Source organism: Chiloscyllium punctatum, chromosome 26 (assembly GCF_047496795.1).
Source record: "Chiloscyllium punctatum isolate Juve2018m chromosome 26, sChiPun1.3, whole genome shotgun sequence".
Lineage (NCBI taxonomy): Eukaryota > Metazoa > Chordata > Chondrichthyes > Orectolobiformes > Hemiscylliidae > Chiloscyllium > Chiloscyllium punctatum.
In genome coordinates, this window is record NC_092764.1 from 57,268,066 (window position 1) to 57,294,036 (window position 25,971).

The 25,971-nt window shown below is 38.3% G+C and overlaps 2 protein-coding genes across 6 annotated transcripts in view; one reads left to right on the plus strand and one right to left on the minus strand.

The window, feature by feature from the left end:
* The window catches only part of LOC140453247 (BTB/POZ domain-containing protein KCTD19-like), a 136,229-nt gene extending 133,314 nt beyond the window's left edge, over positions 1–2,915 (plus strand). The window contains exon 17 of the mRNA XM_072547820.1: positions 1,145–2,915. Within this exon, the coding sequence (XP_072403921.1) occupies positions 1,145–1,243 (99 nt within the window). The 3' untranslated portion in view covers positions 1,244–2,915. The remainder of the gene's footprint in view (positions 1–1,144) is intronic.
* plekhg4 (pleckstrin homology domain containing, family G (with RhoGef domain) member 4) overlaps positions 1–25,971 on the minus strand; it is a 242,182-nt gene that overhangs the window by 22,039 nt on the left and 194,172 nt on the right. For 2 of the 5 annotated variants that reach the window (XM_072547478.1, XM_072547482.1), the window contains 7 exons: positions 25,292–25,462; positions 23,669–23,846; positions 22,218–22,334; positions 21,512–21,769; positions 11,459–11,685; positions 6,012–6,089; positions 3,052–3,787 (listed from right to left, as the gene is read on the minus strand). In XM_072547478.1, coding sequence (XP_072403579.1) covers positions 6,045–6,089; positions 11,459–11,685; positions 21,512–21,769; positions 22,218–22,334; positions 23,669–23,846; positions 25,292–25,462 — 996 coding nt within the window. In that variant the 3' untranslated portion in view covers positions 3,052–3,787; positions 6,012–6,044. Of the gene's footprint in view, positions 1–3,051; positions 3,788–6,011; positions 6,090–11,458; positions 11,686–21,511; positions 21,770–22,217; positions 22,335–23,668; positions 23,847–25,291; positions 25,463–25,971 lie in introns of those variants that run through there. The other 3 variants (XM_072547480.1, XM_072547479.1, XM_072547481.1) reach the window with 3 other exon arrangements.

Below are 25,971 nucleotides of genomic sequence, written 5' to 3' on the forward strand. Positions count from 1 at the left end.
AAAGACATGACCAACTATCATTGATATCTATACAAACAGACAAAGCAGGACATCAGTTTGAGTGGGACAACATATACATGCTGGGACAGGCTAAACAAAGACATGCGCGGGAATTCCTAGAGGCCTAGCATTCATACTGAAACTCCATTAGCAAACACAGATTTGGACCCCATTTACCAACTCCCAGAAACAGAACCAAAAATTATATCACCTACCACAACAGACCAAGACGCAAAAAGCAAGTGGGACAAAACAACAGTGCTTCACCAGAGGCTCACTTGTGATGTTACCTAGCATGGTGACGAAACTTCTGAGAACAAACCCACAGCCCAGCGAACAAACCTACAACCTGATCCACAACCTGAGCTACAGATCTTCACTAAAATCTCAAAGTTGCCAAAGTCTTTACAATCACCAGAATGTACCAGTCAGCACCTCCTAACCCAGCTGTCGATGTCAGGATTGTTACTTGTAGTCAGAGGCAGAAGATAAAAAACAATCATTTGAAGTCACTCATATTGGTTTAACGGGTATTTCGTCAATCTTGTACATATAAACAAATGTTCATTTCCACTGTCAGGACACTGAAGTCTCACCTCAGAGCTGTTGGCCAAGCAAATGTACCTGTTGTACCACTACAACACTTGGGGCTGAGTCAAAATGATAAGTTTTGTGGACCTTGCTGCTGGGGAGTGCTGTCAAGAAGGGACAACCCATGCCTGTCAGCTATATGCAGGGAAACCTGTTGGGCTGATGCTTGGTGTGGAACTGTAGACTTGGCATGGACAAATTCCAGTGGTGGTAAGCCTCAATTGGTTTACAGGCCCACTGGTGAAAGTGCAAAGAAGTTAACAGATGACAAGTCCACTGGAATTTACATTTTCCACCCATCAGTCAAGGTGTGGTAATCCAACATTTTAGGGCAGGTCATTGACCAGTAAGTGTTATGATACACATCTGTTTATTAATCTTTCAACTAACTCAAAGTATTTTGTTACAGTGGTTATAGAACCTAAATAAGGAAATTAACTCAACATTGTTTTATTGGCATGAACAATGAAAAAGAAAACAAAGTTGTTTTACCAGCTTTCAGTTCTTGAAATGTAATTGTTACATAAATATTGCATGTGTTTGTGTTTTTCAGTTGACACTGCCATTTGCTTGGAAATATAGCCACTGCATGGAACTTTTGTTGAAGAAAGGATATTATAAATCTGTCTCATTTCCTGTGTTAGGAAACTAATTTTAAAAACTCAACACAAATGAGTTTGAACCTAATGTCACTGATTTCATAGCAATTATTGTATGCAATGAATATCAATATTTTAAAAGTTCATGGCAAATGTCAGAATAACTTGAACAGTAATCTATTTAATACCAGATTGTTTGTTTTGAAAATTGAGCTTCAAGACATGGGGATGTGAAAAACATTTTGTGGTTAGTGTAATTATAATCAGTCCAGTCAGCCCACACCCTCTGTTTTTATCATCATTGTGGGATCACATGTAGATCATGATTACCACAAAAAAACATTTTTATTACAAATTACAAACACTGATCCTAGCCAGTTTTTCCACAAGATGTACTCTGTATAAATTAAATGTAATTTTTAACTTGGCCACATAAATGTGAATTTTGCCAAACTTGCAAAATAAAGAGTTCATCACTTTTGTAGAAAAATATGCTTTTTTCATTTAAGTTCTAAATACATTGGTGTTTGGGTAGAGAACAGATTAATAGTTTGAAGAAATGCTATTTTTTAGACTTGCAGCTTCTAAAGATGATTATCTGTTGCATATTATGAGAATTTGGCAGTATAAACTCTCAATTACAAGTGAAAACTTGACATTAAAACTTATAATTACTTGCAATTTAGACTGTATTTGTCTCAAAGAAAACCACTCAGTATATTTGTGTAGCAGATGCTGTTACTATACTGTTAACCTTATGTGAGGGATTAAGTCGGTTTTAATTTGTATGTTCAGTGATGCAACAGTGCAGGCATCAACAACTCATTTATCTATGCTTGACTCTGTGCCTTGAATTAGGATGGGACATTTTGTTTAAGGCAAAAGTTCTCTTTCCTTTAATTCTGGAATGACCCCACTTTTACACTTAAGCTATAGAGAAAGGTAAAGAATTTGGATATGTCACACTTGCCTTTTGTGGAAAAGATGACCACAGCTGTAAATTACTAGTTCATTCCAAGATATGATTGCAGTCACACTATTTGAAGGGAAGTTAATATCTTGCTTGTCAAAACTGCTGCTTTGATGAGCTGTACTCTGGATGGAAATGAACTTGTGTATTTTTTTACTGACTAGCAGGATTAATCTAGAGTTCCAGGTGCCAGATGATTGAAGACTAAAGCCCTCTCAATGCTGAGCATTCCTTTACTCACATTATGCACCTAGAACTTGTATTATAGGTATTCAAGATAATTGTGCCGGCCTGTACTACATCTTGTTCCTCAGCCCATCCATACTAAAAACAACAGTGCACAAATGGCCAGTGGTCTGTTCAGCCAGAGCTTTGCTATGGTTTCCTCAATGGCATACTGAGTTTTAACTTGAGTACATAATGCAGAAAGACAATATGCAGCTGGTAGCAGTCTGCTCTCTAAGAAGGGTGGTTCAGCATGCCACATTGAGAATGGCTGGTGTGCAGAATCTTCCTGGAATAAATATTAATTATATTTCACGGTGAACAATGGTTGCGCAACAAGTAGCAATACTTGTCATATTTGTCAGCCCAAACGAATTCTTATTATTAAATAAAATGAAATTATTTAATATAGTTCAAACTTTGTAAGCTTAAATAAACATTTTATAAATTTGATACTTCGTTAATTTGTATTTGATCCACTCTTGTTTTACTCCAACAATTTTATCAAATAAAATATTGTTCATTCAAGATTTGTGAATAAAGATTGCAACTAGAAACAAAACTGGTGATATTTATTAAATACTGAAAATGCCCACATGTAGAAGCATAGGAAACAACAACATTACATGACAGCAAATGCAAACTTTTCTCTCAGCAAGTTAAATCAATGTTTTGAAATTAAAATTTATTTTTCTTGCCCAAAATAAACCCAGCTCCACTTGTGCCAGATACATTATTCACAGATTTTACAGAAACAAATATTTAGTGAAAAAAATGTACTACATTTAACTGTTGAATAGGTGCTGCAAAACTCCTCTGTCTTCAGTATCTGGTTAGTCTCACCACACCATTTTATCATTAATGCTGGTCAATAGGCTACCCTTAGCCAATGTAGCAATTAACATTTTAATTTGCGAAAGGAAACCTTATTTAACAATTTTAATCCAATAATGCAACTAATTAACAAATGCATCTTATGCAACACACTAGAAATAGCTAACAATCAACGCGTATGTAAATTGCTCTGATCAAACAAAATACAAGATTTGCACAGAAATGGTAACTAATATTTACAGTGTGTCTAATTGCTCAATTTGGGCAAATGTTATCGATTTACTAGCTAATAGCAATGTCATATAATCGGCCAAATATGTGAACTGCAAGGAAAAATAAAATGCAATGTTCAATGGTCAAAGCCTCTCAGCCACACAGTCTTCCAATTTACCAGAATATGACGATTGCACAAAAATTATAAAAAATTTTAAGGAGTACCAACCACATCACATTCTGTTTTGGTGTGATGTATAAAGTATGTGGAAAGCTGATATTCTACTCTTCAATGGCTCTTTAAGGGTTACACATATCTTCATGTAACATGCAGAATACCAAAGATGTGTTAAACCTAATGGAAAATACATATTAAAACAAGGCAGTAAATATCACAAAAATTAGAAAAAACAATATATTGACAAAAAGTTGCTTAATTTTCTGCTCAAAGTGAGGAATATTGCCAAGTGGGAAAAAAAAAGATTTCTAATTGCCAGCAGTATAGTTCGTTACAGCAGGACTGTAATTCGACCCCCTTATTTTTGGCCAAACAATCTGGTATTTTTCATATATCTCGTGTCTAAGTTGACCCTAGTTTTTCAGTGGTCACTTCCTGATCATGAATTGTGTGTTGTAGAAATACCCTCAGTAGATGGCCTGACTACCTGCCGGTATGCCCAGTAACTTTTGTACATATGTGTAGACTACATGCACTTTACGGTACTGGTAACTGGAATATCGCACAACAGTACCATTCTACCTTAGCAGGCAGAATGGAGACAGTTATTTTGTCGATAAATATTCAATAATGGCCATAATTCTTTTTCATTTTGTTGTTGATCTGGCTCATTTGTCCATTTTTTGACTCATGCCAAGCAAAAGTTTCATCCCCTCAAAAACAATACCTTGTGTATTAGTCAACCCCTAATTTCAGCTTACAAACAGTATTCAAAACTTGACCTATACACACACGCAGACAAAATATCCTGTATACTCATGTAAGTTCTATCTCAGAAGAGCTTCACTACTGTACCAATGTGATATTCTCATTTTCGATACAAGTTATCAATTTTGAACTAGTTTGTACCATAAAAAATCAGTCACTAGTAATTAAACTGAGATAATCATTAAAAAAAACCCTTATTCGTTTTTATATAACAAAAACCTCTACTCTTTCAATTCTGAATTGATCCTACACTTATTTATTTGATTTACCCATCATTCTAGGTGCTATAAACATTTCAAGCTGTTAAAATTCTGCTTGAAATGTGCCAGGTAACTTTGGTAACCTGAAGCACAGCAAAGTAGCACATATTAAAAAAGAAACAAAAAATATGATTTTAGAAGCAAGCTTGCTTTCAATATTAACAAAGTCTTGTAATACATTTGGAAAGCTAGGTTCCAATGTGGAAAAAAAAGGATTTTAGTTTTCAGTTTTATGAAGGTCAATTTTGTTTTAAAGAAGTTGAAAAGTCAGTTTGAATAATATTCAAAACAATATTTACAAGAAATCAAATGATTTAAGCTAATGACTAACAAGCCATCATGTTTTTCTGAATTGTAAAAGCTTGAGTCAGCAAACAAGAGGAAAAAGACCAGAAATGTGTTCATGCAGATAGAAAAAGTCCCTGTGCAGTAGCAGTTCCAAACAGTCAAGCCTTGGATACGTTCTAATAAAAAAAGGAGTGGAGGTGTCAGAGAGGAAGATATTCTACACAGTAATTGAAGACGGAACCACATTAAGTGAATTTTAGAGCTTGTTTTAAGTCTCAATAACAAAAGAAAGTAGCATTAAGTGAACACAAAGAAATTGCCTAAAGGAAACTGACTACAGCTGTGTCATCTAAACAAGAAACTTTAGGCTTGCAATAGGGATGACCCTTCACTGAGGTTTGAGTGTCTATAAAATATTTTAGGATGGCTATTTATAACAACATTGCTCCAATAATTCTTGTCTATTACACTACATAGTACCTTTTCATTTATGTAATAAACATGTAAATTATTTTCTTAAAAGTAGATTGGCTGCCTTTTACGAATATATTCAATGACTCTAAAATAGATAAAAGGAAAGATAAAACTTATAGTTTATCAAGCCAGATTTCATTCTGGGATCTGACATGTTCAGTAATTCCATCAACTGGGATCATACTAACTCAGACGTATTAGCTCTCTTAAATTTATCAGTAATGTAATTTGTACATAAAATTAAGCATCTCTTGTGACTGAAGTTTTCACAGGAATTTCCCACTGATAATATGTCTCACTCTGCCTTAAAAATATTTAATGACTCTGTCATCACTGATGTCTGGGGAAGAAAATTCTACAAACACACGATCCCTAAGAGAAAAAGTTTATCATCATTGCGGTAAACAAAGTCCTGTTGCTTTAATAAACAAGTGATTTGTGAGGACTCAAAAATTGGAAATTTTGTTGTTTTTGACTTGTATGTGAGTTTTATCAACATGGAAAGGATTTAAGGGAAATAGCAAGCAATCAAGCTTGGGTAAATCAAAGATAAAAGTGTTAAAGAGGAAAAATACTGAAAAAATAAAGCAGGAAAGCAACACCTCACTTACTTAGACAAGGCAGGACAGAAAGCACGGCTATGCTTATACCATTGTAGATGGACATACGGTAATTTGATCTGATTTCTGCTGAAGAAAAGTAGAATGATAGGTTAGCAAAAGCTGTTAACAACCAACACTAAAAGGAAAGCAGGGATGAATTAAAATTTCATACCATGAGTTTCTTCAGGTATGGGTTGACACTGTTAAGTGGCATGAAGTAGCATTGACAGAGCAGGTGCACAGTGACATTGACACCAAGTCTTAAACACATGTAACTGTATTTTTTCTAAAAAGTCTATTGGCAAAATAGTAAATCACAATCCCAATCTTCTTCACCCAAATTAATTAGACATTTCCGTTCTCTAATCACATAAATTTCACACTCAGGGTCAAATTATAGTGATTACAATTGTGTTAGAGTGTGCTAGATTAAAGGTCTGTCCTTTAACTGTTCAAATACATTGTTTGACTGAGCAATAGAAAGAAACATGTGTTTAAAAGTAGCATTCTAAAATGCAAATAAAAATTATATCCTGTGAAATCTGTTGCTGCCAAATCCAGATTCTTTAGCTTCATATTAATACCTTGGTAATTAAGTGAGCAACATCTAATCGTATAAAAGCAATAATATAAAAAGAGACAAAATGGATTTACACCAGCTTGCGGTGTCTGACAAACTTAGTTACCTTAAAGATTTTGAGAAAATGCAGATAATGCAAGTATCCAATTAGATTCTTTGAAGCTTTAGCAGTCAGTTGACAATGCTCTAATTGAAAAGACTAAAAATATCCAAAGGTTCTGTGTAGCATTTTGAACCGGATAGTACATTGTTTATCCAGAGAATAGAGAAAGCACATTAGTGTTGGGTGCAATGCTGAATTGACAAGAATTAAATTATGAGGAGAAACATAAGGATTGACTCCTACACCTGTTTTTCTAACCAGTATTTCAAATTGTAATGGTGCAGAAAGATGCCATTCAGCCCATCTTATTTGCGCTGCCAATCTGATCATTTAACTGAGTACCAATTTCTTGCCTTTTTCCTGTAACTCTGCACGTTTTATTTAAATAATCATTCAATGTTCTCTTGAATGCCTCAAGTGAACCTGCCTTCACCACATTACCAAGTAGTGCATTCAGACTCTAACTGATAATAGAATTATTTGAATAGTAAAATATTGCACCATGTTGCTGTGTAGAGGGACCTTGGTGTCCTTGTGCATGAATGATAGAAAGCTGGTCTGCAGGTACAACAGATAATTAAGAAGGCAAATTGTATTTTGTCCTTCAATGCTAAAGGGAGTAAGTTTAAAGGCAGGGAGGTTATGTTGCAGCTGTATCAGGTGCTGGTGAGCCAAACCTGGTGTACTGCATGCTGTTTTGATTTCCTTACTTGAGAAAGGATATACTAGCATTAGAGGGGATACAAAGCAGGTTGACTCTGGAGTTGAGGTGGTTGGCGTATGAGAAGACACTGAATAGATTGGGATAAAATTCATTGGAATTTAGAAGAATGAGGGAGGAATCTTATAGAAACATATAAAATTACAAAGGGAATAGATAAGATAGAAGTAGAACGGAGGTTCCCATTGGTGGGTGAAATTAAGACAAGAGGGCATAACCTCAAAATTGTGGGGGAGCAGATTTAGGACCAAATTGAGAAGGAAATTCTTCACTCAGAGGATGTGAATCTGTGGAATTCCATGCCTAGTGACGTAGTTGAGGCGAGATAGATAATTAAAGGTGAGATAGATAATTTTTTGAATTGTATAGGAATTAAGGGTTGTGGTGAGAGGGCGGGTAAGTGGAGCAGAATCCATGAAAAGATCGGCCATGATCGTATTGAATGGCAGAGCAGGCTGGAAGGGCCAGATGGCCTACTCCTGCTCCTATTTTTTTATGTTCCAACTACTTACTGTGTAGTATTTTGTTGTTTTGCAAAACACTTCAAAATTCTGTCCTCTGGTTTTCAATCTGTATATGAATGGAAACAGTTTCTTCTTGTCTGCTCTGTCCAGACCCTTCATGGTTTTGAAAGTTTCTACCAAATCTCCTCATAGACGTCTTCCCTTTGACAAAAGAAGCCCCAATTTCTCCAATATTTCCTTGTAACTGAAGTGTCTGATCTCAACTGTCTTTATTACCAAATACCTGTCATAATCACATTCTTTATTCTTTAACTTAATTTCCACTTCCCTTGTCAGCCAGAGAACTCTGCACTTTTGTCCTATCTTTCCCTTTGGAGGAATATCATTTGTTCACACCCAAATCACCTCCTCTTTGAAGGTAGTCCACTCTTCAACTGCTTCTTCCACCATCCTTTGATCCTAGTCAATCAGACCAGTTCATATTAAAATCCACGCTTCCAGGTGTAAATTGTTACTCTGAATTCACCAATGATATCCTAAACTTTATGATACAAATATCAGACTCCCTTAGATGTTCCTCCACTGTCACTTCACCTGCTTGGCCTACTTCATTCCCAAGAACTAGGTCTATGAATGCTTCCTATCTTGATGGGCTGGACATATACTGGGGTAGGAAGATTTCCTGGACACAATCTAGGAACATTGTCCCTTCAGCCCCTTACACTATACCCTATCCCAGTTGACGCATGGGTAATTAATATCCCCTAGGTAACGGAGACATGATGTTTACACCTTGCTGTAATTTCTTTGCAGGTTTGATCCTTTATATCCTTCCCACTAGTTAGTGGTCTACAGATTACATTGAGCAACATAATTGCATAATTCTCTTTCTTTAGCTCTAGCCAAACCAATTTTGTCCTTGAACACTCAGTAACATCTTCTTTCTATGGTACTGCAATGCTCTCCTTATCTAAAAATCTCCCTCCTTTTTTTGTTTATTTTTTTCTGAACACCTTGTAACCACAATTATTTGACATCCCTTCCTTAAGCAAGCCTCCATTATCAGCACATAATCATGATCTAAAATGCAAACTGTGCTTGTAACTCCCCAATCTTATTTATTATTCTCTGTGCTTCACTTATATATGGTACATCCTTGACTTAGTCTACATTATTTTCCCGCTTAATCTAACTCAATCTACTTACCATTCTCTATGTTAGTGCTTTCTAGCTCTCCCAGCATTTTGTCTCCCCTCCTAGTATTGTCTCTTGGTTCTCACATCCTTGCTGAGGTGTTCAAATCCTTCCCAACTGCAATAGCAAAATGCTCTGCAAGAATCTTGGTCCCAGTCTGTTCAGGTTCAACCTTTCTGGTTTGTTACAGGTACCCCTGCCCTCAGAGCCAGTCCCACTGTTCCATGAATCTAAAGCCCTCCCTTCTGCACCATCTTTCCACACATTCAATTATCTGTCTTACCTTCCTTTTTCTGTACTCATTTGCACATGACACTGGTAGTAATCCAGAGGCTGTCAGAGATCTTGTTCGCTAATTTTCTACTTAAATCCCTAAATTACACACATTCCAGATGCCGGTTTGCTCAGTGAGCTGCAAGGTTCATTTTCAGATGTTTCGTCACCATATTAGATAACATCTTCGTTGAGCCTGATGTGTTTCTGGACATGTTTTGTCTGCTTGTTTGGGTTTGTTTTTTCAGCAACAAACCCCAACAAACAGACAAAACATGTCCAGAAACCCTAGCCACTCTCCCCTACATCAAAGACACCTCTGAAATGACTGCCAGACTACTGCATGGTAGCCCACAAACCCACCAACATACTAAAACAGCAGCTAATGAAATTGAAAGACCCCATACAGACAACAAGCAAAACTAATGTCATTTACAAAATACCTAGCAAGAACTGTACATACACTACATTGGACAAACAGGTAGAAAAGTAGCCATTAGATACACGATCATCAACTAGCCATAAAAAGACATGACCCTCTCTCACTAGTATCCTTACATACAGATGAGGAAGGACATCACTTCAACTGGGACAACACATCCATCCTAGGACAGGCCAAATAGAGACACACATGAGAATTCCTAGAAGCATGGCATTCCAACTAGAACTCTACCAACAAACAGATTGACTTGGAACCCATTGACCAGGCACCCCGGAGAAAAGAACAGGAAATGACATCAGCATAGGAAATGACATCACCAACCCAAGGAAACCCAAACATACAAATAGAAAACAGGCTACACCATCACTGCTTCATCCGGAGGCTCACTAAAGATGTTACCTAGTATGGTGATGAAACGTCTGAAAATGAACCTTCCAGCTCAGCAAGCAAACCTACATCCAGAATCTCAATCTGAGCTACAAATCTTCTCAAACTTGCTAACACACATTCCCTATCCTACCCATGACATTAGTATAATGTGGAACATGACCTCTGGTGCTTGCCCTTACTGAGACAAATGTACTGCAGAAGTCATGTATTAAACCTATAAAGAATGAAACCTGCCAACCATAGCCAGTTTTGGATGCAATTTCTCAATTTTCCTTAGATTCCATGAACTTTTACCTTTCTGATCAGTCTGCAATGTGGATCCTTGCTGAAATTCATGTAGGCTGCATCAATTACACTCTATCATCAACTTTCCTTGGTACATCCTCAGAAAATTCCATCGTGTTAGCCAGATGTGACCTTACTTTTCTAAGTACCTGCTGACTTTCCCTAGTTAATCTGTTTCAAAATTGTGATCAATACCATCCTTCAAGTTTTTCGCACTAACATGTCACCACTGAAGGTAGGCTGATTGACATGTGATTACAAGGCCTTTCTCCCCTTTTCAACAACAGCACAGCTTTAGCATTCCTTAAGCACCATGCCAGACATTCAGAGACACTGCCACTTCCTCCAGTTCTTCTATTCTCAACATGAGATACAAACACAGGACAGATGCTCTTTTTGCTGAACACCTCCATTCAGTTCACACACATAACTCTGAAGCTCAGGTCTTCTCAGCCTCCTAAGCTGTTCGCTGAACTTCACTGGAACAGTACCGCATTTATTGATCAGGAATTTTGCAAACTTTTGGACTCAATAAATTTAGATCATTACTACTGCTCCTATCTTTTGGACAGCAGATACTGGTAATGTTTTTGCTTCTGCCATTTTAACTTGTCTAGACTCATCTTTTGTTTCTTTGTATTATTACCATCTCTTAGCTTGCACCATCAATTCTCCTACCAATTCAGTCACTTCTACCACCTTGCACAGACCTGCTCTTCTAATATTTCCTGCCTCCATCCTTGCTTTCCCAGCTCTGCATTGCGTGTAACTTGATTATTTTTTATTTCTTTCAATTTTGATTAAAGGTCACTCAATGACCTGAAACATGAACTGTTATCTGTTTGCACAATGCTCCTGGACCTGAACATTTATAACATGTTCTGTTTTTGTATTATCCATCATAGATTGTATCTGCAGAGCTCGCAGATGTCTAAAACTTGAAAAAGTAACTACAAATGGCATCAGCTGTATGACCAGAGGCTACACATACATACAATACATACCGCTGAAATATACTGGCTGTTAGAGAAACGAGGCTTGTGTTCCAGTGGGGAGATGGTAGTAGAGCTGTGCTTGGATCCTGGGAAAGAATACGAAGCTGATATATCGGATGGAGATCCTGTATCTTCTGAAAGGTTTTCAAGAAGGAGACTGGAGACGCAGCCACTATCAGATCCACTAGAGCCACTGGCAGACATACAGTGAAAAGAAGATTCTGAGCTTTCAGTTGCTGAAAAAGAATAGGAAGAACATTGATCAAATCAAAGCTTTCTAGTAATCAAGCATGAAGAATATTTTACTTAAACACCTGCAGGTTAAGGCTTTAATTGGGATATGCCATAGAAGTGTTACTGTGCAGATGGACACCATTTGGCAAATTATGGTTGCAGTAGCTCTTCAAATCAGCATCATTACCTAGTGCCACTCTTGTGATTTTTCACATACCCAGCATACTATTTCTATCTAAATTGTCATCCAATACCCTCTTGAATGCTGCAACCGAATTTGCCTCCACCACATTTCTATAGGGCATTTCATACCGAAACTACTCACTATGTGAGAAAGCTTCTCACATCACTTTTGCTTCTTTGTACATCACTTCAGACCTCATTCTCATTCCTTCTACAAGCAGAAAAAGCTTCTCCCTATCTATTCTATCCAGCCCACTCGTGATTTTGAAAACCTCTATAGAATCTCTTCTCAGCCTTCTTCTGTGAAAGGGAAACAATCCCAAATTCTTCAATCAATCCTCATAACTGAAGGTTCTCATTTCTGGAAATATTCTTATAAATTGCATCTATGCTTTCTCCAATGCATTCACATCTTTGCTATTATGTGGTACCCACGACTGTACAAAATATTTAGCTGAGGTCTAACAAGTACCTTACACACGTGCAACATCACCTCCTTGATCTTGTACTCTATGCCCCAATTAATAAAGCCAAGGCAAATGTATGCTGTATGCACTGCTCTCTCCAACTGACCTGCTACTTTCAATGATCTGTGCACATACAGACCCAGATTTCTCTGCTCCTGAACATCCTTTTGAATTGTACCTCCTATTTTATATTGTCATTCAATATTCTTTGTACTAAAGTATCACCTCATATTTTTCTGCACTGAACCTCATCTGCACCAATCTGCCTACTTTATGGACTTGTCAATGTCCTTTTGGAATTCCTCCTCGCAGGTTACAATCTTTCCAAGTTTTTTATCATCTGCAGTCTTTAAAATTATCTCCTGTACACCAAGATCCAGATTGATAATATACACCAAAATAGCATGGGTCCTCATACCCACACCAGGGGAGCTCCACTGCAAAACTTCCTCCAGCCCCAAAACAATCCACTGACCATTCACTGTTTCTTATCACTCAGCAAATTTTATATCAAACCCCTTTTATACCCTAACCTATTACTTTCCTCACAAAGCTGTTGTGTGGCACTGTATCAAATGCTTCTGGAAATTCATGTACGTCACAACAACTTCTGCTTCATTTCAAAAAGTTCCAGAAAGTTAGTTAAACATGATTTCCCCTTTAGAAAACTTTTCTGACTCTTCATAATTAACCCACCTTTTTCTATGTGATTACTGATTAAATCCTGAAAAATTGTTACTAAAAGCTTCCATTCCCCCAAAGTTAAACCAACTGGTCTATAATTGCTGAGATTATTCTTAGAACTTTTCTTGTTCAAGGCCATGATGTTTGCAACTGTCCAGTCTACTAGCATCTCCCCCAAGTTCAAGAATGCTGAAGGTTAAGGCCAGTTTCCTCTCAATTTCTATCCTTACGTCCTTCAAAATCCTGGGATGCATCTCATCTGTTCCTGGCACTGTGTCAAATTTATGTTCTAACAACCTAAGATTTATTCCATAATAATTTTGAACCCTTCTCGTAACAGAGTTTCCTTCCTTATGGCCATGGCCTCACAGCATTCTCTTCTTTTGTAAGGATAATGCAAAGCATTCATTTAACAACTGCTCATGCCCTTTTCTCCAATCTCTGTCAACCTTTTCCTTAACAACTTCTTGTTCCAATCCTGCCCAGCCCTGGTGTTGCCCCAACTGAAGTCAGCTCTCTGCCAACTGATTTTTCTAGCTCTGGATTGCCGCATGTCATCTCTGCCATCCTCAACTTAATTATATAATGTTCATTGTCTTCCTCACTTCAACTCGATTCACTTGGCCCAGCTCATTTCCAAGCACCAAGTCCAACAATGCATGCTTTCTTGTTGAATCAGATTCATATTGTAGGAAATTCTCCAGAGTACATTCTAGGAACATTTGCTTCGTAACATGGCTTTACAGATAATGTATTAACATGGACAGAAGATTGGTTAACTAACAGAAAGCAAAGATTGGTGATTAATGGATATTTTTCTCATTGGCGATCAGAGGCTAGTGGTCTGCAATTGTTTACAATTTACATAGATGATTTAGAGGTGGGGACCAAACATAGTGCGTCAAAGTTTGCAGATGACACTAAGATGAATGGTACAGCAAACTGTGCAGAGGACACTGGAAAGTCTGAAGGAGCGATATAGATAGGCTAAGTGGGTGGGCGAAGATGGAATACAATATAGGTAAATGTGAGGTCATCCATTTTGGTTTAAATAACAGCAAAATGAACTATTATTTGAATGATAAAAAATTGCAGCACATTGCTGTGCACAAGGACCTAGTTGTCCTTGTGCATGAATTACAAAAGTTTAGTTTGCAGCGGCAGCAGATAATTAAGCAAGCAAATCAAACATTGTCCTTCATTGTTAGAGGAATGGAATTTTAAAAAAAGAGGGGCAATGCTGCAAGTGAATAGGGTACTGGTGAGGCCAAACCTGCAGAACTGTGTTCAGTTTTGATTTCCTCATTGGAGAAAGGATATACCGGCACTGGAAAGGTTCACTAGGTTGATTCTGGAGTTGGGAGGATTGGCTTATGAGGAGATACTGAGTAGACTGGGACGATACTCACTGGAATTTAGAAGAATGAGGGGGAATTTTACAGAAACATGCAACATTATGAAAGGAATAGATAAAACAGAAGCAGGGAGGTAGGTACCACTGGCGGATGAAACTAGAACTAGGGGGCATAGCTTCAAAATAAGGGGGAGTGAATATAAGACTGAGTTGAGGAGGAAATTCTTCACCCAAAGGGTTGTTCATCTATGGAATTCCATCCCCAGTGAAACAGTTGAGGCTACCTTATTGAATATTTTTAAGGCAAAGATAGATAGATTTTTGAACAATAAAGGAACTAAGGGTTATGATGAGCAGGCGGATAAATGGAGTAGAGCCCACGAAAAGATCAAACCATGATCTTACTGAATGGCAGAGCAGACTTGATGGCCTACTCCTGCTCCTATTTCTTATGTTCTCATACGTTATCAGTATCCCAGTATATATTTGGGTAATTAAAAGTCCCCCAATACATCTACTCTAAAATGTTGCATATCTGCAGATATAGAACATGGAAAAGTACAGCACAAAACAGGCCCTTCGATCCACGATGTTGTGCTGAGGATTATTCCTAATCTAAAATAACCTAGCCTACGCACCCCTCAATTCACTGCTGTCCATGTGCATGTCCAGCAGTTGCTTAAATGTCCCTAATGACTCTGCTTCCACCACCACTACTGGTAACGCATTCTATGCATTCACAACTCTCTGCGTAAAGAACCTACCTCTACGTCTCCTCTATACCTTCCTCCTAATATCTTAAAACTATGACCCCTCGTGCCAGTCTATCCATGCCTCTCATTACCTTTTATACCTCAATTAGGTCACCTCTCTTCTTCCTTCTTTCCAGCGAGAAAAGTCCGAGCTTAGTCAACCTCTCTTCATAAGGCAAGCCCTCCAGTCCAGGCAGCATCCTGGTAAACCGTCTTTGCACCCTCTCCAAAGCCTCTATCTTTCCTATAATGGGGCAACCAGACTGGACATAATATTCCAAGTGTGATCTCACCAGAGTCCTGTAGAGTCGCAGCAAAACCTCGCAGCTCTTAAACTCGATCTCCCTGTCAATGAAAGCCAACGCACCATATGCTTTCTTAACAACCCTATCCACTTTTAGGGTGGCAACTTTGAGGGAATCAATGCACTTGAACACCAAGACCTCTCTGTTCCTCTACACTGCCAATAATCCTGTCTTTAATCCTATATTCAGCATTCAAGTTCGACCTTCCAAAGTGCATCACTTCGCATTTATCCAAGTTAAGTTCCGTCTGCCATTTCTCAGCCCAGCTTTGCATCCTGTCTATGTCGCGCTACAGCCTGCAATAGCCCTCGATACTATCAACGGCACCTCCAACCTTTGTGTCATCAGCAAATTTACTAACCCATCCCTCAACCTCCTCATCCAAGTCATTTACAAAAACTACAAAGAACAGAGGCCCAAGAACAGAGCCCTGCAGGACACCATTCACCACTGACCTCCAGGCAGAATACTTTCCATCTACAATCAATCTCTTCCTTCTGTCAGCCAAACAATTCTGAATCCAGCTAGCCAAATCTCCCTGTATCCCATATCACCTGACATTATGAATGAGCCTACCATGGGAACCTTATCAAATGCCTTGCTGAAGTCTATGTACACCACATCCACTGCTCAACCTTCATTGACCTGTCTCATCACCTCCTTAAAGAACCCAATAAGATTTGTGAGGCATGACCTGCCCCTCACAAAGCCATGCTGACTGCCTTTAATCACGCTATGCTTTTCTAAATAGTCATAAATCCTATCCCTCAGAATTCTTTCCAAAACCACAGACACAAGACTGTCTGGTCTGTAATTGCCAGGGATTTCCCTATTCCCCTTGTTGAAAAGAGGAACAACATTTGCCATCCTCCAATCCTCCTGTATGACTCCCGTGGAGAGTGAAGAAGTAAAGATCTTCGTTAGCAGCTTAGAAACCTCCTTTCTCACTTCCGGGAACAACCTAGGATAAATCTGGTCTGGCGCTGGGGACTTGTCAATCTTAACATTTGCCAAAATTTTCAGTATATCAACTTCATCAATCTTGATCTGTTCAAGTCTGTTTCCCAGCTCCTCAAAGTTCTCATTCACAACAATATCCCTTTCCTTAGTGAAAACCAAAGCAAAAAACTCATTTAGGGCTTCCCCTATCTGCTCAGATTCCACGCAAAAGTTCCCTACACTATCCCTGACCGGCCCTCTGTCGAGGAATATGTTCCTCTACATTCTTCCAGTAGTTGGTGATCTAAAGAATACACCAAACAATATAATTGTAACCTTTTTATTCCTTACCTCTATCCGAATCCACTCATCCTAGAACACCTCCTTGCACCCCTGTGAGAGATCCTCTTTCTCCAGCTCTACAATGCTGTCCTTATCCAATATTGCTTCCATTCATTCTTTTCTATCGATCCTGAGCAACTTATACCGAGGAATATAAAACATCCAGTCTTTCCCTTCCTTGAGGCAGGTCTCTGTTACTGCCACAAAATCACAATTCCACATGGCAATTTGCATCTGTAACTCCTCAACCTTATTCATTATGCCTGTGCATTTACATACATGCATGTAAACTCTGTTTTCAACTTAATTTATTTCTCCCTCACACTGACTTTACCTATTAACTTGTTATTCTCCACACAAATGACAACTGTATTTCCAAATATTGTGTGTACTCTGGTATTTGCTTCTGAATATATTCCAGGACATCGCCCCACCCTTCACTTATATATACATTTGGGTAATTCAAAGTCTAAATTCTCTGCTGGTTCCCAAACTACTGACAAGTCAGTGTAAAGCACTGGCAAAAATGCCTTGCGTTGAATTCAGTCTCAATCTGCCTGCGTTTGTCCAGCTGCTATTTTCCTCAGAGTCCCAGGCCTCTAAAGTCCTCTGTCCTGCATCATCTTTCCAGCCAGACATTTATCAGTCTTAAGCTCCTACTTCTGCACTCTGTTGCAAATGTCCTTGATGTTTCTTGAAGAGAAAGTTTATTTAGTATGACTCCAAATCTTATAACCCCAGATTAACATTTTGTTTATCTACCTCTGATATTCTCTATAACTCCCTGGAGGATAAACTGACCAACCCTTGAAAACAGGTGCTGGCATGGGGTACATGATTATTTTGTATCTATTCATTGCACTACAGGCAACATGTTACATTGGTGCTCTTTTATTATGTCTTTAGTGTTCACTGGCTGCCATACCAGTATGGACCATGATATTGAGTGGCCAGGACTTCTTAAAAGCTGCTTGTAGCTGTTAAGGATGAATGCACTGTAACTGCGAGAAGTGATCAGTGATTATTCAAAAGTTAATTTGTGATATAGCAATGTCTGAACAGGCAATATACTGAGCAACAAGGTTCTCAGACTAATCACGAAAGATCTTGATGGAAAGGGAAAGAAATCATCCAGCTGCAGTTTGAGGGGTTTATGATGTGCTGGCCAGAGGCAATTCACAACATATGTTTGGAAGGCAATGGGAACAAAGTGTTGCAAAAATCTTGGTCCATGAACATGGATGCAGTGCAGAAGACCTGACACAAGCTAAAATGGTGAGAAATCTCATCTTCAAATGTATATCTATAAATTGCACTGTTAACCTCAACCACTGCTCCATTCTTTGCTTGGAGAAAGTGAGGACTACAGATGCTGGAGATTAGAGTTGAAAACTGTGGTGCTGGAAAAGCACAGCAGGTCAGGCAGTAACTGAGAAGCAGGAGAGTTGATGTATCAGGCATAAACCCTTTATTAGGATGTGATTACGGGCCAATGCCTGAAATGTTGACTCTCCTGCTCCTCAAATGCTGCCTGACCTACTGTGCTTTTCCAGCGCCACACTTTTCGACCCCATTCTTTACTTCTTCATCATATACTTAGTAAGTCGCTATCAATCAATGGTTAACTATTCAATTCAAAAGCTCTTCTGTCACTAAACACTGGGCACTGCTTCAAGATTGACATCCAGATCTCCAAGCTTGCACACAGGCTGGGGCAAACTAATCAACCAGAAAAGCAATAGGATGTAACAGATTGTAGGATACACAATTACAAACTTCTCTCTTGCTGCTACAACTTTCACATAACAGCAGGCTAATAACTTCAGAAGCATATTTGTGCCTTCACATTTTGATACCCATGACAAAGGCAGCATTGGCCATCAGATGAAGGGCATTGTTGAAGTTCTCTGGGGTGAGTAGTGGAACCTAAATTGCTGGTGATGGTACCTTCTGATTCTGCCTTCTGCTCTCATCCCATTCTCTTCTGACAAGCTGCAGATATGTAAACATGCTGACTTTCTCCACTCCTCTCATCACAATTCTGTACTTGATCACTTTTCCTTTTCATTTTTTCTCTTCCATTTCAGCTAGCCAAGAACCAATTTTTTCCAATCAGTGCAAGGTTGAAAATAAAGAGATATAACCACAGTCAAATTACTCAAAGCCATCACCTCAAAGTAGTTTCTAATCACTGGTCTCTTGAGAAGTTGAGATAAGAAAGATAAGCTGAGGCTCTAGTGCTGAGACCTCTGTTTTGGAGGTATTGATGTGTTTAAATATCCCCAGATCTGGATGAGCTGTATCACAGTTTGCTATGGGAGACAAGAGAAGACCCGAAGTTTTAAACTGTTCCTAGCCACAGCGGGGATGTTCGTGGGCTAGAGGAGAGCTAATGTGGTTCTACTTTTCAAGAAAGATGGCAGAGATAGAGCAGGAAACCACAGGCCAGTGAGTCTCACATGGAGTGGTAGAAAAAAGATTGAAGAAAATAGTGAATTGGAAGATTAATCTCCATTTAGAGAGGCAACATTTGATCAGAGATAGCATGGCTTTGTCAGAGGGAGGTTGTGCCTCAAGAATTTGATTGAATATTTCAAGGAGTAACTAATTGTGTAGATGAGCATAGTGTAGTTGATGTAGGTTATATGGATTTCAGTAAAGCTTTTGGCAAACTCCTAAATGGGAAACTGATAAAGAAGGTCAAACCTCACAGAATCCAGGAAACCTGGCAAGGTGGATTCAAATTGGCTTTGTAGCAAGAGGCTACAAAGGTGGTGAAAGGCTATTTGTGTGACTTCAGCCCGGTGTGCAGTGGTGTTCCATAGGGATCAGGACTGGGTCCCTTATTAGTCATGACATTCATAAATGATGTGGACAAAAATTAGGGGGAGATAGATAAATCTGTGATGACATGAAGATTTGCCAGGTAGTTGACAGTGAGGAGGAAGGTCATAGAGTTATAGTTATACAGCACACAAACAGGTTCCAGGGTAATGGCCTCAGCCTAATTCAGCCTCTATCTAAAGCTCAAACCCTCGAACCCTGGCAACATCCTTGTAAATCTTTTCGGAACCCTTTCAAGTTTCACAACTTCCTTTGGATAGAGAGACCAGAATTGAATGCAATACCCCAAAAGTGGTCTAACCAATCTTCTGTACAGCCGCAACATGACCTCCCAACTCCTATCCTCAATGCACTGACCAATAGAGGCATGCATACCAAAGGCCTTCTTCATTATCTTGTCTACTACTTGCAAGTCTTAGGTTATAGGAGGATATAAATGGTTTGGTCAAATGGGCAGATCAGTGACAGATGGAACTTAACCCTGACAAATGTGAAGTGATGCATTTTGGAAGAAGGGACAAGACAAGGGAGTACCAAATGAAAGGGAGGGCACCAGGAAGCTCAGAGGAACACAGGGATCTTAGGATACTTTTCCACAGAACCCTGAAGGTGACATGACAGGTTAATAGGGTAGTTAAGGAGGCATTTGGAACACTTGTAAAAACATTCAGTTGAGACACAGATTATAAGAGGTCATGTTTGGGATGTATAGAACTTGAAGTACTATATGCAGCTCTGGTCACCACACTACAGGAAAGATTTGATTGCACTGGAAAGGGTACAGAGGAGATTTATAAAACAAAACAAACCAAAGAACTGCGAATGCTAGAAATCAGAAACAAAAACAGAAATTGCTGGAAAAACTCGACAGGTCTGGCAGCATCTAGGAATAGGTAGGTATATATTCTGAAGATGGGGTGATGGGAGGCGGTAGAAGTGAGGAGCAAATAATAGGTAGAGATAGAACCTGGAGGGAGGGAAGGGAGGGAAACAGAGAGAGAGAGAGAGAAAACAGCAACTAGGCAGATGATGGAATGAGTAAAGGTCAGTGTGGGAGAATCAACAGCTGCTAACGAAGACCATTAGTAGCTGACAATGGGTTGTTTGTGGTGGCAGTCCATGTGATGACAGGGCAGTCTGAAGAAGGGTCACTGGATCCAAAAGCTAACTCTGATTTCTCTCCTTAGATGCTGCCAGACCTGCTGAGCTTTTCCAGCAATTTTTGTTTTTGTTTCTGATTTCCAGCAACTGCAGATCTTCATCTTTTTTCAGTCAACATTAATATACTCAGACCTCATGCTTTGCACCGACAATATCCTACATACTGTGTTAATCATTCTCAACAGTAGACAAAAAAAGCCACAATCTTTTCCAAGAAATAAAGTATTCTAAAACCATTACATATTGACTGAACTGCACAATGTGTGTGTATTTCGGAAGACTGTTCATGTACAGGTCGTTCTGCTACAATGCAACAGTTGTGCTCTTCTACAACCCTGCGCTACAGAAAGTCACGCTGTATAAGATCGCTATACCTGTTCAGTAGAAAGTTTGTATTATCCAAATAGCATTCATAATTCATCAATCGCGTTATAGCAAATGCGTGTTAACGAAATCTGTTATAGGACGACCTGTATATACTCTCACATGTGAGAACTATAGGAGGAATAAAGGAATAGAGTTTAACATACAATGTTATTATTTGGTTTCATGTTATTATTCATAGGAATTTCTGAAAGTAAAGACACAATGAGGGCAATTTTAACTTATCCTGAGGGTGGGAAACTAAATGGATTAGTGAGATGCTGACTTTATAGCTGCTAAATGATGTCAATTTCAATCTATCTCACCACTTGCATGGTTTTATATCCCACCCAACTTAACTTTCCACTGAAGTCAACAAATAATATTTTTAAAATGTGCAAGGATTTTCTGTTTATTAAGGATGTAACACTTACTCATGGAGGGTTGGCTGCTTGTTTCATGTTCCAGTTCATCCTCCTCAATACAAGTGTTGACATCAAACGGACGTTCAGTATTCACCCCTGACAGCAATGTCTGGTTAGTATACATATGGAGATTCAGTGGTCCCAACAGTGAGGATGAGGATGGACAACCAGCTGAAGGACTGCCGTTACTTGAAATGTTCTGTGTCCTTCTAAATGGGTTAGTGTGATCGAATAAGGAGACTGCAATTGAAGCTCTGGTCCGTGCTCCTGTAAGAAGTGCAAGATTCTCAAATGTATGAAGAATGGACAATTACCAATAAAAATCATACAAATGCTTAAATAATACTTTAAGGAGTTAAAAGCAAGATACTTTGTTTGAAATCTTTAGTGAAGACTGAGTTTTCTTTGAACAAGCAAAAACTGGATAAATGAGTGTATTGATACCTAGGTTGAAATCTCTTCAGAGTTATCAACATCCAAATATACATGCAGTTAAAAAACACGACAGCAGGTATAGATTTTAATAACCGATAATAGAGATTTTGCTTCATAGTTGCTTACTCTCCAATCTTTTACTAAGACTGTGCATTCATATTGAATTGATCTGAATTTTCAGAAAGTTGTTTTAAGGTTCAGTTTAGTATAATTTGCAACCCGCTTCTTTGTCTATCAAGATTATTGGACCCATGTCACTAAACTAATTCAGAAAACTTACCTCTGCCTTTCATAATATAATCGATGGCTCGATCATTGATTGCAGCCTCACTTGGCTTGATGTCCAAGAATGGTTTGTTACCAATTCCCATAGACACCATTTCCTGCATTCGTACTTCTGAAACAGATATTCATCATATAGACTATAAGACCATAAAACATAGGAACAAAAATTAGGGCATTCAGCCCATTGAGTCTGCTCCACCATTCAATCATGGCTGATAAGTTTCGCAACCCTATTCTCCTGCCTTCTCTCTATAACCCTTGATCCCCTTGATATTCAATAACCTATCTACCTCAGTCTTACATACACTCAATGACGTGGCCTCAATAGCCTTCTGTGACAATAAGTCGTAGATATGAACGACATCAGTTCAACACTTTTATTCAGGTTAACAATATTTTCAATGTAAAATAGTTGACTACTGCCACCCCACTTTGTCCCCATTTTAGGCTGATCAGGTTGTGCAAAACCCATTTTCTGTCTGATACACAGATGGCTTCAAAGCCCGTAACATTCACTTTATGACCATTCAGCTTTCACCACTGTAACATCTCTAGTCCCTATTGCAAGCTCAAGTCCAAAATATGAGTTCCCTGATTAAGGCTGATAATCTGGTCGAATCAGGGAGACCTGCCTGACATAAAAGGGTGAATGTGTTCTGAATGCCTGACTCAATGAGAGGTAGTGCTATTCTCAAAGGCTATGCAGTTGTGAATAAAGGGTGATTGGTGATGGGATGCCGGCCTCTGAACAGCTACTTCACTATTGACATCAAATTTTTGTCAGGAAATTTGGGAATGTCATTCTGTTGTGAGAAGAGGGGGACTCTTGATATTGGGCATCCAGTGTCGCACTAAAAATGACATGATGTGAAAAAGCCAGGCAAGTCACTAATGGGTTTGGACTTGGGAGAGACATTCTGTTTTTAAAAAAGATACATCATAGACTCATGTTAGGAAGAAGTGACTGGGGTTTGGGATGACACTGGAAAGAAATAGCAGATTGATTTGGAACAGCACCTATTAGGACCGTAATTGTGTTCAGCCCCTTACCTTTTTCTTCCCCAGAGCCAAACTTTCCCTCTGCAAACTAATTTTACAACAGGAACTTGAAATGATTATTTGTTTCCTTATTAAATTGCAAAGGAAACAGTATTCACTTCAAACATTGGCAAAAAGCAGAATGTCTTTAGCTAATATGACAATTGGCATACCCTCTACTTGGAAATGTGTATTATGTTTTAATTTCAGATTTCCAACATCTGTACCTTTCTGTTAATTACTTACTAGCTTTGCTCTAAAATGTGCCTTGGAATATTATGTTAAAGGTATCTAAATGAATGTAAGCTAAGTTTGTAGATGCTATTATTCCGACAAAACAGAAACACATTGACAAAGCTCATCATGAAAATACTAACCTAGAATAACAAACCTTTGTAAATTTATTACCTTTATTTCTGGTCGCTTGCTGCCATAAGATACTTGATATATCTTTTGTCCAGGCCTGTTTTACTTCTTCTGAACTCGCCTGAAGAACATACGTATCATTGGATTTCCGTCGACGAAACCATATTTCAAAACGTACACTGCTCTCACCACTAGTTTCTGTTAAACCTATATCAGCTGTCTATGAAAGAAAAAAACATTAAACAACATTTATTGATATTCAATTTATATAGTTTATTGGCCAATGATACATCATTTCTCTTAACAAACTGCATTTTTTGTGGCATGCTATTCAATTGTTCATCAATAGCTTTAATTGCATTATATACTAAATACTACACTGATAATCTATAAAACAAAACCGAAAGAACTGCGGATGCTGTAAATCGAAAACAAAAATAGACTTTGCTGGAAAAGCTCAGCAAGTCTGGCAGAATCATTAACATTTTGGGTCGAATGGCCCTTCCTCCATGTCTCCACATATGCTGCCAGACCTGCTGAGCTTTTCCAGCAATTTCTACTTTTGTTGCTATTGATAACCTATATTCATCTTAAAAAAGAAACAGTTTGAGAAAGGTTTCAGTTCCCATTTAAATTATTAGCAAACAGGTCATTATTGTTGTACAACATCACCAGCTTGCTGCTAGTAGCTTTAAACTACTGAACAAAGTTAGCTCTTTCTAATTTTGATGACAACTAAAAACCCCAATTTTGTTGCATTACTCAGTCTCTTATGCAGATGTCCAATCTCCTAGAAGCAATCCAAAACGTTTCACAGCATCCAAGGTTTGCTTCTGTTGTTTTCCTTTTCCAATTCTATATTCAATTACAAGAGACTTCCCAGGGACTCTCTCTTTAACTCTAGCTAAGCAAATCTTTCAGCATGGATTAACTCCAACTCCTCACAGACTCCATTTTCAAACTGAGCATGAGCTTCCATCCATATTACAGGTGGTGAATGACAGTCAGCATTTTCCTTGTTTTAGGGCAGGTGGAGCTAACATTTTTTTTTGCTGTTTAACTCACAGTCAGCTATAGCCTGCACAAGACCAAAAACGGGAACTGCCTTTTACGTCTGTAATATGTCTGGATTTACAGGGAAACTTGCAGTCTGGTTTTAAAATCATTTCCTCTGTACTCTTTCTCATGGCAACAAGAAACACATTCACCTTGGACCCAATTAGAAGTGTTAAATAACTATCTTGGATCACCAGTCCTTTTCATCTGTAAAAAGGAATAGAGTCCACCACAACTGTCTACAACTTGATATGAGAACACCTATCTACATCTTGGAAGTCTTCTCATGTGGACTTAGAACAGCTGCCAGTGTCTCCAGGTGAAAATGTCTAGCACTTCCATCTCAGGAATATAATTAGAGACAGCTTGATTTTTCATCATTATATCACCCAGGTTTGCTATCAGAAATGGTCTAGTATATGTCAAATAACCTCCTCCGTTTACCAAAAATTTAAAGATACAGAACGTCTTTAGGATTAAGAGATTTAAGGATACCATCTCAAACTATAATACAAAACAGAGCTCATAGTCTCAACATTTAGTAACCTTACAAACACCACATTTGTAACAAACTGCATTTATATGAAAGAAATATATTCATTTTCTTACTTTAAAGGAATGTTTGTAGATATAAACATCAAATCCACCTTCAATCCGCTTGGGTTTGCTGAAAAGAATGAGGTCTTCAAACAGAAAGACATGTCGCTGGTATTTCTTACGTCCAAACCAGATAATGAACTCGTCTTGACGAACCAATTGACCTTGCTCCTTCAGGTTCACCTGTTTTTATACAATTTAAATACATTATTTGCAATGCCAATTTATCAGTTTCCTGTAACCAGGTTATTTCAAAATATTTTTAATGTCTAAACATGTATAATCTTTTGTGGAAATAAACTGTCTTTTAGTTTGTAATTGTTTTTAGTTTTTAGTTTCCCAAGATCACACTTCATTGCTTGTTAACTACCAAAAGGCTTAACAGATTTAACTCGAAATTAGACAGCAAAAGGAATAGCTTTCCATTCTCATTTCTAATAATATTTAAAGTATTAATGGACACTGACGAAAACATACACTTTGAAATATTTGAATACTTATTGAGATTCCTAAACAGCCACTCTTGCCTTCTATATGGAGTCCCTGTTGCCCAATGCTTGATAAACATAGCTTCAGCCATGATATCTCTACAAGGCAAGGCAAGAAAATAACTCTTAAAGAACTACTTTAAGTACAGAGATTCAACGCACGCTGCTGGTGTTATTCTGCACTGTATTTCAACCATCTAGCCA